Raw genomic sequence first — 12,565 nt, forward strand, 5'->3', positions numbered from 1 at the left:
TATATATATATATATATATATATATATATATATATATATATACACACACACATATACATATATAATACATATTAAGTTTTATGTTTTTATACAAATATTAATTTCATCAGGGAAGTTTTCTAAAATAATACTGAATTCCCTTTATTTAAATACTTATTATCTGTTACTTGACAACTGACTTCAGATTGAAGTTCACTCCTCTACTAAATACTGCTAATGTTCTTAAAACAAACAAACAAACAAAAAACAACAACAACAACAAAAACTCTTTCACTATCCAAGAAGGTATTTTTTACTGAGAAGCATTAATTCCTAGTTCTTCATTCCATATCAGCAACAAAGCTTCTCCTCAATCCATGTCTATTTCAAGAACATGGGAAAATGTTACAGCAATATAGTAGTACATACAGCAATTTCAATAAAATTTATATTTCCTAGTATTATTTAAAATATATTTGAGACTTTATTGAGCTACATTATACATTACTTGCACCAATACTGAAATAATGTGCATTATTTCCTTAAAATTTTAGGAGTATTTAAACATTCCTGTGGGGCAGTACATTTACAAATCAACATATAGTCAAAATACAAAGACAATTTAACATAGAAGTTTAATGCTTCTGTAGTATAGCCTCTTTTTGTATTTTCAAAGTGATTTTAACAAAAACATCACACAGGGAGATTAAAAAGTTTATGATCTGTTGGTGATGATGTGTAGGTTATATAATTTTTCATGTAATTTCACTTTTAAAACTAGTACATGTATTTTCTAAAAAGAGTTAATAATTTTTTGTAGAGGAAATCAGGGATTTACCTCTCTATAAGATCTAACTTTAGAAAATATATAAGACGCTTCTAATGGTGGTTTTTAGTATCTCCTCAGTAAGGATGGAAGTTAGTAAGCCTCAAAAACATCCACATTCCTCATGCTAGACTTTCTTACCTCTAAGGGATCCCCACTAGAGTGCCAAAGTCATGTTATAAATAGGAATGTTACAATTATGATTGAATAGTTTATAGGCTATACTCTGCAAATCTTGTCAAAATTTTTCATGGGATGCATGTGTGAGGAAACAGGCATTCAAGCTTATTAGGCTGATTTTAAAGCCCCTGGAATGCAAGTGGATTTAAAAAGAAGGAACAGAAACATGGACTATTTTATAGAATGTTAAGGAAATGCAAAAAAAAGTTGAAAAGATACTTAAAAAATCAATCTCAATTAACATGCATCATATAAATGACACTGATTTTGAAAGATGTCAGACCTTCAGGGTAATATTCTCCTTATCAAGGCATATTCACATGCTTTTAAAATTATAGTATAGAAAAACAGAAGCCATACAGAGAGCCAACACTTGGAAAAACACTCACTGATGATTACTTTTGAAGTTTTTCTCTATTTTATTCAAATAATGGAATAGAAATGTTCAGCAACTAAACAATTATATTGTTCAGAAAAGTTTCACAAATAATATGCTGAAACCTGCTCCTGACCAACTTAGCATCACCATGAATCGTTGAGACATCAAATCTTCGTGACTTTAACAGCTATTTATCTGTAACCTCAGATGGGAAGTCTTTTTCTAAGAAATCTGTCATTCTGTAAAAATGTTCATTATTCTTACAGAATGGCTCTATTTCAGAATATCGCAGCAAAATGAAATACGTTAAACACTTCTGAAATATATACGCTAGTTCAATGTGTCTGCAAGAACTGTTATGCTGTGATTATGTAAGTTGACAGAACATCACCATCCCTTACACAATTACCTAGTTAGCACTCTTATCCTTGAGAGATTTCTTAGGCAGTACACTGACATACATTTAAGTTCTTTAAAGAACAGAATGTTGAAATATGTTTTAGTTTGTTGGATTCGACAGGAAAAAAGTATAACTTTCTCAAAGTTCCTTGATAGAGATAATTTCAAAAAAAAATCTTTAATGACTATGGTACTTTTATTTAACAAACACAGAATATCACAAACATACTTACCAGTAATCACGTTGGAGTGTTGTATACTTTCATTTCCAATGGCCAGTGGTTTATTTTTTTAATCTAAGTTTATGCCTCTTACTTAGAGTCAATGCTTTATTCTCTGTTTTTATATAAATCAAATCATTTGAAATTAAACCAATGAGCTTGGGGTGATGAAATGCTAAACATTTCCAAAAGAAAATAAATCATTTTGATCAAGAAAAAAAAATGGAGACCAGATCATGCACTGAACTCTGAAACTGCAAAGAAATACTTTCTCATTTAAAACAAAAGAAGCAGGATTGTATCATTTTTTCCATACAGAACACTGCAATAAGCATTCTAAGGTTTATATGGCATGCTGGAATCCATCAAGGGATGGAGTTAAGGCTGAAGGAGTTTCATATACTTAGGGACTGACAGGGCTGAGGGTGTGTGTTCTATATGAAAAGTGATACACAATCCAGAAATCAACAAATGCTCAGAAATAAGTTCAACTTACCGTCTAAATTCGAGATGTACTCTATTAATACTATGAAATAAAAGGCAAATGAGTGTTGGAAAATAAAGTAGAAAGCACCCACCTTCCACATTGTTGTCTTCTGAAAGCACATGACAAGGAGGGAGAGAAAAGGAAAAACATTCATTAAGCAGCATGCAGACTGGACCTTTGCCTTTGCATGTCTTCCTCATGCAAGGCATCAAACACATCATGCAAGTGCTCCATCGCTACCGTTCAAAGGGGAAAACAAAATCATGGGAAGCAGGTTCCCTCCTATTGGCAGCATTTTAAGAATGTGAGACAAAATTTCGGTAAACTGTCATGTCCTGAGCAAGGAATTTTAAAAAGTCCTTCACTGTCCTGTGCTAAGCAAACATTCTTACATGTCACTGATGTGGTTGTTCTAGGCAATTATTTTTAAAGCCTTATTATTATTATTATTATTATTATTATTATTATTATTGTTATTATTGTTATTTTTTTACAATTCCAAAAGATTATATTCCTAAATCTGATCTGGACTTGGATAAAATAAAGCCCACTGCCAAGAGCCATGAAATTTCACTTAAAGACACCCCAGTTCTACATCCATGTACCATCATTACCTTTAAGTATTTCTAATACTTTTTTTCCATAAACACAAATAAACCTATGTAACTAAAATTTATAATTTGGTTTATTTACAGTGTGCTAATAGTTCGTTACAAATAATGGTAGATTACTGAATTTGTTAAAAAGTTATCTTTTAAATCCATTAACTAGAAGAAGTAATCACTGCAAGAGAAGTGATGTTGTTTTATCCATTTGGGGGCTGTCCATTAGGGAAAATTTATCATGGTTTATTCAGTTTGTACTTCTGTTTAGGGTTTAAGTATGAAAATTGTTATTATAATGACAATATTTGCTAAACCTTCTTTTATATTTCCATATAATTGACATATTTACATATCCTCATATATTTACATGTATTTCCATATGTGTGTATTTATATATATATATGTATATACAGATAGATACACATGCTCATATATGTGTACACAAGCAGATTTTGCATGTATTTCCTACACATAATCAATGCAAGTGTATGGGATTTGAACTATTTCCAGTAACTACTAAAAAATTCAAGTACACAGGGCTCAAAAATGATACACAGGGCTCAGCATACAGTAAGAAATGGAAGAGAAATCTGTCTTTCAGGAATAGGGCAACAGCCAGGTTTTAGTATTTATCACAATGCTTTCAATAATAAAATATATCCACGTTTACATTTCTAGTCTTATTCTTTTACTTAATTAAATAGAATCTTAAAAGTGGTTATTTGACCAAAAGTGTTTAGGAAGAACAAAACAACAGCAAGAGTAGGAACTGGGAGAAAAATAACTTATAAATGTACCATTTCATAAGGTTAAACAAATAACTCTTTTTAATTGTTAAAATTATTAATGGATTAAAAGTCATCAATTTTGTTTAAAATATATCAACTGGAAACTGAAATATCAACATAGGCACTTTTAGGGATATGGTCTTAACAAATATAATAGAAGAATGCTAGTGGATAAATGTGTACAATAGCATCTATTTGCCAGAGTTTATTTTAAAATAAATAACAAAAAAAAAAGACTGAAATATTTGGTATGTGATATTCATTTCCTGATTGGTTTTGGTTTCTAATCTACTAAATAAGAAACTAGACTGAATTTGCTACTTTTCAATGGCAACTTTGACATGACATGGACACAAATATTAAAGATTTATTTTAGGGGAACCTGGGTGACTCAGTCAATTGAATGTCTGACTTCGGCTCAGGTCGTGATCTCACGGATTGTGAGTTCATGCCCCACATCCAGCTCACTGCTGTCATTCAGCATAGAGCCTGCTTTGGATGCTCTGTCCCCCTCTATCTGCCCTTACCAGACACGTGATCTCCCCCAAATAAATATTTAAATAAATAAATAAATAAATAAATAAATAAATAAATAAATTATTTTGCTATATTATATGAGATATCATACAAGATACAGGTGACATTAATGTTTAAGATATACTTTCGTTTTATATTAACTGTCCTCTGAAATTTTACTCCCCATTTAAGGTGTGTTTTTATTTTTTTTAAGTAAGATTTTTTAGTATAGAGGGTAAAACAACAAAATCAGGGAATTTAGAGGAGAGGCAACTGCCAAAAAAATCCACCAATTACTATGGCACTACTTAATTTCTATAAACAGAGACTGGCATATGGTTTTAAGTAGCACAGTCTCAGGAAAAGGGTTTTGTTTTGTTCTTGGTAAAGTGCTGCATGAAAATCTAATAGTAAAAGGAAAATGAAAACCAAAGTAAAACAGGCCTAGGATTGACACCAAATTTATAAATTTTTTTTCAACGTTTTTTTTTATTTATTTTTGGGACAGAGAGAGACAGAGGACACCAAATTTATAAATGTGCTAAGTAAGATACTAGGAAAGGAAGCTGTGGTAATAAAATCAAGGTCATTGATTCAGATCCCCTGCAAGTGAGTTCTTTCCCTTCACCGTTAACTAAAACACAGGGCCACGGATGGCGCCATTGATCTTGACCTGCCATCCAGCATGTTTCTGAGTTTTTATTCATAAAGAGAACCAGCTTAACTAATGGGACCCCCACTATGCAAATCCAAGGCATGTCCAACGTGTAAACAAATCCTAACTTGACCAAATTCAGAAAAATGGTCTGTCTCAAAAGACTCAGGTTAAAAAAAAAAAAATCGAAGTACTAGAGTAAATGAAGAGATAATATATTAACTCCTATATTTAAAAAAATAGAATAAGAAGAAAAGGAATAAAAGTGGCTTGGAACAAACTTCACTGAATTTCAGACTCAATCACATAATTAAAAAAAAATGCTCTCTTTATTTGTATCATTCTATTCTACCCTTTTGGTATCTATTTTTTGGCTTTAGTTGATTTAAACTCTGGTAACCTACAGATGATCCCTACATTACTTCAGAATCTGGACATAATTGTAAATGGTGGCAGCTCTCCCATTTACAATCATTTGCCAGATGTTTTTCCTTTTCTCTTTCCCTTCGACTTGGTTTTTGGACTGCAAGAATATCAAGTTTAAAAAGAACAGTTTTCCTCATCACATCAACTCTTGCTTTCTCTTTGTAGATTCTTTTGCAATCAAATAGTATTTTGATTTTTAACAGCAACAGAGACGGGCAAAAATTGGCAAGCCACAGTATAAAGTTAAAGAAGTACATTTTGCTTTAGTGTTAAGGTAGAAAGCAGTCCATCCAGCCTTACCTGTGGACATTGTCAAGTTAGGGCAAAGCTCTTGGCTTGCAGAATACCCTGGCTTGTTAATTCTGCTCACCTAATAGTGCTGTGTACATGAAGTGAGTCTTAGTAATCAACTTTACTATGATGACCATGTCACCTCTAAAGATCACACTGATTTTTTTCTTTTGATTGTGAAAATAAGGAATAAAATCATAAACAAGATACCTTAAATTTTCTTTTTCTTTCAGATAAGATATGCTTCCCTCACAAAAATGGGAATAGGCACCAGAACATCAGTTATGTTATGAATAATTTGTGTGCTGTTGACATGACGAGAAGCTGCAGACTGTTAAACTGTATGTTTCTGAATTACTTCAAAAGAGCATCTCCAGGAAAAAAATTTTCCTTTGGCCTCCCAGCTTATAAGAATCCAAGGACAGGAAGTTTAACTTATGAGGTTTTTTTGCACATAATTTTACATACTTCTAGGAAAAGAAAATGAGCAAGAAAACAAATGTATTTGTTTCAATGTAAAGAAAATCAGGAATTTAATGATGACCAGGAGATAAAATTGATATAAAATATCACCAGTAACTCCCTTTTGTACAATCAGTATTTAAGGTTAGCAATATGAAAGCTTCATCTAAATCTACAAGCAAGAGTCCACTTATTTGCTACATTTTAAGTTTAAAATTGGCTGAAAGAAATCTGTCACCACTTGGGCATTCCTTCTCTGTTTTGGCTTCCTTCCTTCTCTGCTAGTTGCCAACGACCAGCTCCCTTTATTTTCTGTGGCTCCTTCTCTCCTTCATCAAAACTCCCTTTACTGCAGGTTAACTTGCCATCCAGATCTAGCCATCCAAATGGGGTATATAGTAAAAAAGCGGTGGTGGTAATGGCAAGAAAGAGGAATACAGAAAAGGTTTCCATTTCCTTCTTACATACATTGAGGTTGCTAGCTTCTATACTCGCCTTTCTGGCCCCTTGCAATATATTCAAGACTTTATCTCTCATCTTGGAGATTAAATGCCAGTATAGCAGAGTTTGGTTCCCATGGTGGCACAGGATGGAGCTTTGCTTTATTTTATTTTTCTTTTGGTTTTAACAGTGAAAGCCTTTAGAAAACCTCAATCTTCTGGGAATGTTTCAAAAACTGGGAAACGGAGGAAAGCATTGAAACTGTGGGTTTGTGCAGCAGTCAGCTGGAGGAAGAGAAATGCTGGCCAGAATCAAGAGAAAGTTCAAACAACAAATGAAGCAAAAAAGGTCCATTATGGAGGCTTATGGAAGGAAAGAAACAGCCACAGCCTGGGCAGGGATCTGGCTAGTTTCCAAAATGCTTTTTTTAACAGGTGGTCTCAGCAAGTTATTTTAAATCTACCTACATGACACTCCCACCAAGCCCGCTGGAATCACAGTCTTAGAGCATGAGGGGAGCCAAGTAGAATAACTAATATTTCTTCTCTCTTCACTGATTATGAGTAAAAGAAGTAACTCTAAACCAATTTGCAGCAGCAAGGACATTCCTAACATCCCACTTGAACCCTATAAAAACATTTTCCCTATGAACATTGTGAGCAACATACAAGTTTACTTTTGGTACAGTATACTATGATTCAAGTATATTATGGTGTTAATGAGTCCTTTGTGAAGTGGTCTGACAAGTCTACTTTGCCTGATAGTGTTGTTCCCCTTGGAAACTGTGATATGTATGAGTTGCAACATTTCAAAGAACTTTTGCAATAGTACTTTCCTAAGTTGCAGACTGCCTTTGTTTCAGGATCACACAAGTGCCAATTTTGTTACAAAGTTTGTGGCATTCAACTCAAAATATTCCATCTTGTTAACAGGGGAAGGAAGGAAAGAACGATGAGAGGAAGGAAGGATAATTATATGGCAGATTCTTCTGGTGCTTAAGGTGTTCAGTGGACCTGATGAAATTTAACAGGTATTAGTCAATATATCAAAATATATACTAAATGACTCACATAAACTATATTGAATATAATTTCAAATTTTATTTTCATGGGGGACTATGACAAGGATTTTGTTTTGCTTTCATAGCCTCAATTCTTCCTTACATCTAAACTTTGAGTTAACATTGCTATATTAATATCAATAGCTGAACTTAGAAAAGGAACATCACATATAAGAATGACCATAAATACTGTGACAAGAGTAGTCTACATGTGTCTGCTCATGTCACCCATTTTTACTGTTTTATTGCTTACATAGAAATAAACTTTCCTAAGACAAAATTTAGCAGGGTGTTACCAGGCATTTTCCTATCCAAAGGCAACCACTGCTACACAGCTCTTCAAAGAAAGCTCGTTGAGGTGAGTTGCGCTTCCTTTCTAAAAGTCTGAAGTCACCGTATTTTAGAAAGCAGAGAAGGAGAGCTCTTGTATTAGTTGGTAGAATAAATTTAAATACACCCCTATCTACCCAATTTACCATCTATTCTCATGGTTATATGAATGTCCAGTACTCAGATATGACTTTTTTTTTATGATCAAATGAATGGGAGACCACCTCCAGGTATATGGTACCAGAAGAGAATACTCCACCAAGTGTCCTAGGTTTTCCAACATTAGGATGGAGTAGGTAAACTCTGCTGAAGACCACTGATGGCCTTTCATTTGAGAGAATACAGGCTAGATTTATGTAATTCTTTCACAAATCATTTTATTACAGAGAATTTTGAAATAAATTTCCAAATACTTCTGATTTTACTTATCTATACTTACTCAGACCAGTCTAAAACAAATCTATCCAATTTCTATGAGAAAAAAGCAAACATTTTAATTTTGGGAACACTGTGTGAAAATATGACTAACTGAACCATAATGTAAAAAAAAGTCCTAAGTTTAGAGTTTAATAAATTAGATTTCTATATACTGAATAAAAAAAATGGTCCGTATAAAACTGACTAGTCAATTAAGCATATATTCATTCTTATATTTAAGGAAAATGAAATTTTATTTCAAAATAAGAAATACTTCATATTATTTTTAATTCAATGGACCTTTGCATATGTACCAAATAGTCTATAAGAAAAAATGCACTTGGGGCACCTGGGTGACTCCGTCGGTTAACTGTCCGACTTTGGTGCAGGTCATGATCTCACCATCCATGAGTTCGAGCCCCACATCGGGCTCTGCTGACAGCTCAGAGCCTGGAACCTGCTTCGGATACTGTGTCTCCTTCTCTTTCTGCCCCTACGCCACTTATGCTCTGTCTCTCTCTCTCTCAAAAATAAACAAAATGTAAAACTATTATAGTTATCTTTTCAACTACAGCACATTTCAACAGGAGGAAGATTGGTACAAAGAATTCTTCTGCTTCTCCAAAAACTGAAATCATTCAGTCCAATAGCACCTGAGGTTGAAATAGGAGAAATTACTGTTTCAGACAAAAACTGGTCAAATAGCAATAGTTTAATGTGGTTAAATCTAACATTTTTAAGTTGATAGTTTTCCTACGGACTGTGCTATTCTGTCTCCTAAATGTAATGTAGTAATATCAAGTTACATTAAAACATTTCTGAATTCCTGAGAATCAATCCACAGAAAGCATACTGGAGTGGGAGGTACAGGCTTCTAGGTATGGAATGTGTAAGTCATGTGAATGAAAGAGACAGCATGAGGAATGCAGTCAATAGTATCATAGCATTGTATGGTAATGGATGGTAGCTACACTTCTGATGAGCATAGCATGACTTATAGAGCTGTTGAATCACTATGCTGTACACTTGAAACTAATGTAACCTTGTATGTCAACTATACTTCAATCAATCAATCAATAGCAATGATAAAAAGAACGGAAGCCGAAAATAGAGTAAATAAAGTTTTTATAAAATGTTTCATAAAGTTTTATGAAGATCTCAAGAAACTTCTTCTAAATGTTCAAGGGAAATAAGAATAAGAAATACTAATACTTGGGTCATCTTACCACTTTAAAGGTACTTTCATAAAAATTATATAATCTGTATCTCATCAGTTAATCTGCTATGGTTCAGTGACTTGCCCAAGACACCCAAATAGAAAGGAGAAGATGGTAAGAGTGTATAGAAAGTATGTTTGAAGGCTCTTTGTCCAGGTTTGTGTGGATTTCAAAAATTGCTTTAAAAAGAAATTGAACATGAGGAATTTGAATAATATAGGGTAAGGCTGGCATGTCTACTAAAGCTGTGTTATGTTCCTGGAACTATTACCAAATGTATCAATTAGCATCACTTTAAAAAATAGTAATATAATATGGAGTAAGAAGATTGTATTTATTATTTCTTTGTTCCTTTTGTAAGAAGGCAGAAGTATTTTACAGAAAATATTCCTTTCTTAATTGCATTGTGTGTTGATTCTATAAAGTCAAGAAAATCTAATACTTTTTACTTTCCTTTACTGAAGAAAAGAATGCCCTGACATTCTTCTCCTCTGTACTATAGACATTATTTCTCAAAAGAAAAAAGAAATGAAACAAAACAAACAGACCAAAAGAATCAAAACAAAACAAACAGAAAGCATATTTAGAAAACCTTTGCCCTACTTTAATAAGGAAAAAAGCAGTACAGGTTTGTAAATGTGTTTACCCATGGGCATTTTAACCACTAGAAACAAGAGGAAAAATTATCCACACATTTCTTATACTTTTAAAGGATTCATTTCATTCACAGCACACAAAATTTTGCATCCTGTTTAAAAATATCTGAAATAAAAGGACACTTTTATTCCCAAATATTTTGGAAGGTTAAGCAATATAATATGCATTTGCCACATAGAGTGTTTTTTCCCTTTCATTTTAGTGATAAAATGCAAATCTGATAAAAATACTACTTTTATTCCTTTTACACACACGTTGCGTAATAAATCTGGGGACTGAGCAGCATGTTCTAAACTTTTAAAATTTGACTCAATAGACAAGTAGGAAGAACAACCAAATAGATTGTCCAAACTCCTATTTTCTTTAAAAAAAAATAGGGGTGCGTGGGTGGCTCAGTTGACTAAGCATCCAACTCTTGGTTTCGGTTCAGATAATGATTTTGTGTTTCATGATACTCAGTCCTGCGTCAGGCTCTGCACTGACACTGTGGACCTGCTTGGGTTTCTGTCTCTGCCTTTCTCCTACTCACATATCTTTCTCTCTCTCTCTCAAAATAAATAAATAAACTTAGAAAAAAAATCTTTATGTTAAAGGCTAAAATGGTAAAATAAATTCTATATTTTTAAAGATTTCACAGATGTAGTTGTTTGGCCTAATATCTAGTACTTACTCATGCCCATATGAATGCAAGCCCATGTTGCAGAGGTAGCCATGAGCTTGAACAATTTACCCTTTATCTGCTGATTTACTGACCCATAAAATCAAATCACCACAAATACAAGCCTTAAAGGTAGCCTTATAATTCCCTATCTTATCTTTTCCTAAAATGGCTATTTGCTGCTTAAGAAAACATGTTAAAATATAGATTTCTTTTTTGGACTCTTATTAAACATATTGAAATGTTAATGCCATCATTCATAACAGCCCATTTTATTATTTAAAATGAAACAGTATGATTGTGATATAACTGATTTCTTGACATATGTGTAAACTGCTGATTACTGGAAAGTCTGAATTCGTTTGACCCAAACTGAAGATTTAATTTTCAAAATAATCTCAAGTTATAATTTATTACATATTGATTTAAAATGTGTGGCAATGATATTGTAGTCACTTCATGAGCTCCACTCTAAACATTAATACAAGCATGTGCGCCATATCTCTGACACAGGCACACATACCTATTTAATACTTTCTTTCAAAAACAAATTCAAACCTTCATACTTTTCTTAATAAAAATATTTTCCTACATAAGTTACTGTGGATAGAATAAGAAACCATTTACCAAAAATATTTGATAATGTCATCAATAATAACACAACTACTACTACTTCACTTCATTGGAAATATATTTATCTACTAATAAATAAGCAATGCATAAATTATAAATTTCTCTCTTTATCTTTCCCTCTTATTGAACTTTATATGTTTGTCTATATTAGAGAAGAAAAATATTTTCTAATTGCACTAATATGTTACCCATCAGACACATATGCCTAATTACATGTCAATTAAATTAATTACAATTAAATAAAATTAAAAATTTAGTTCCTAAGTTGCAATAGGCAAATTCCACATTCTTAGCAGTCATATGTGGTCATTGGCTACCAGACCGGACATCACAGATTATGAACATTTCTGTCATCACAGGAAGTGCTTTTGGGCAGTACTGTTAAGGGTTTTAAGCAAGTTATCACTTCTCTGGTAATATTTTTGAATATACAGCTGTTCAAATAATGTATATGTTGTTTCCTTTTTTTTTGTTACAAAGGGAGATAATTTAAATTCATAATGATATTTTTAAAATAACACCTAAATTTAGATTTGATATAGTTATTGCATTTGTATACTGTGGAGAACTATACAATATTGCCATTTTATCTATAAAATAAAAACACAGGTTGGGAAATAACTTTAATAAAAATTTTACTTTCATGCCAAAATGTCTTTGAGTAATATAAGCTCTAGACAGTTATTACTCTTTTTGTCATAAGTCCCTTCCCTTGAGCCTCACAGATAATGAGAAAATGCTAAATATGTTTTGATTTTTAAGTAAATTAAACAAGCAATCAAATATCTTTTCTCTTGCTTTCTCCACACTTTCTCAGTATTCTCCATTTAATATTATTTGTCATTGACTTTATGTGTAAACTACATAATAGTTTAATAGCAACAGTAGTTTTTAGATTAAGAAAAAGTACCCTCTATCCCATAATCTCATACAATAAA

The 12,565-nt window shown here is 32.5% G+C and overlaps 1 protein-coding gene across 24 annotated transcripts in view; it reads right to left on the bottom strand.

Moving 5' to 3' along the window:
• The window catches only part of NRXN1 (neurexin 1), a 1,120,881-nt gene that overhangs the window by 1,012,810 nt on the left and 95,506 nt on the right, over positions 1–12,565 (bottom strand). For 15 of the 24 annotated variants that reach the window (XM_053200575.1, XM_053200581.1, XM_053200577.1 and 12 more), the window contains exon 3: positions 2,563–2,580. The exons of 7 other annotated variants lie outside the window; for them this stretch is intronic. In XM_053200575.1, coding sequence (XP_053056550.1) covers positions 2,563–2,580 — 18 coding nt within the window. The remainder of the gene's footprint in view (positions 1–2,562; positions 2,581–12,565) is intronic. 2 more of the 24 variants (XM_053200576.1, XM_053200589.1) reach the window with 1 other exon arrangement.

This window comes from Acinonyx jubatus, chromosome A3 (genome assembly GCF_027475565.1).
Source record: "Acinonyx jubatus isolate Ajub_Pintada_27869175 chromosome A3, VMU_Ajub_asm_v1.0, whole genome shotgun sequence".
NCBI classification, from domain to species: Eukaryota; Metazoa; Chordata; class Mammalia; order Carnivora; family Felidae; genus Acinonyx; species Acinonyx jubatus.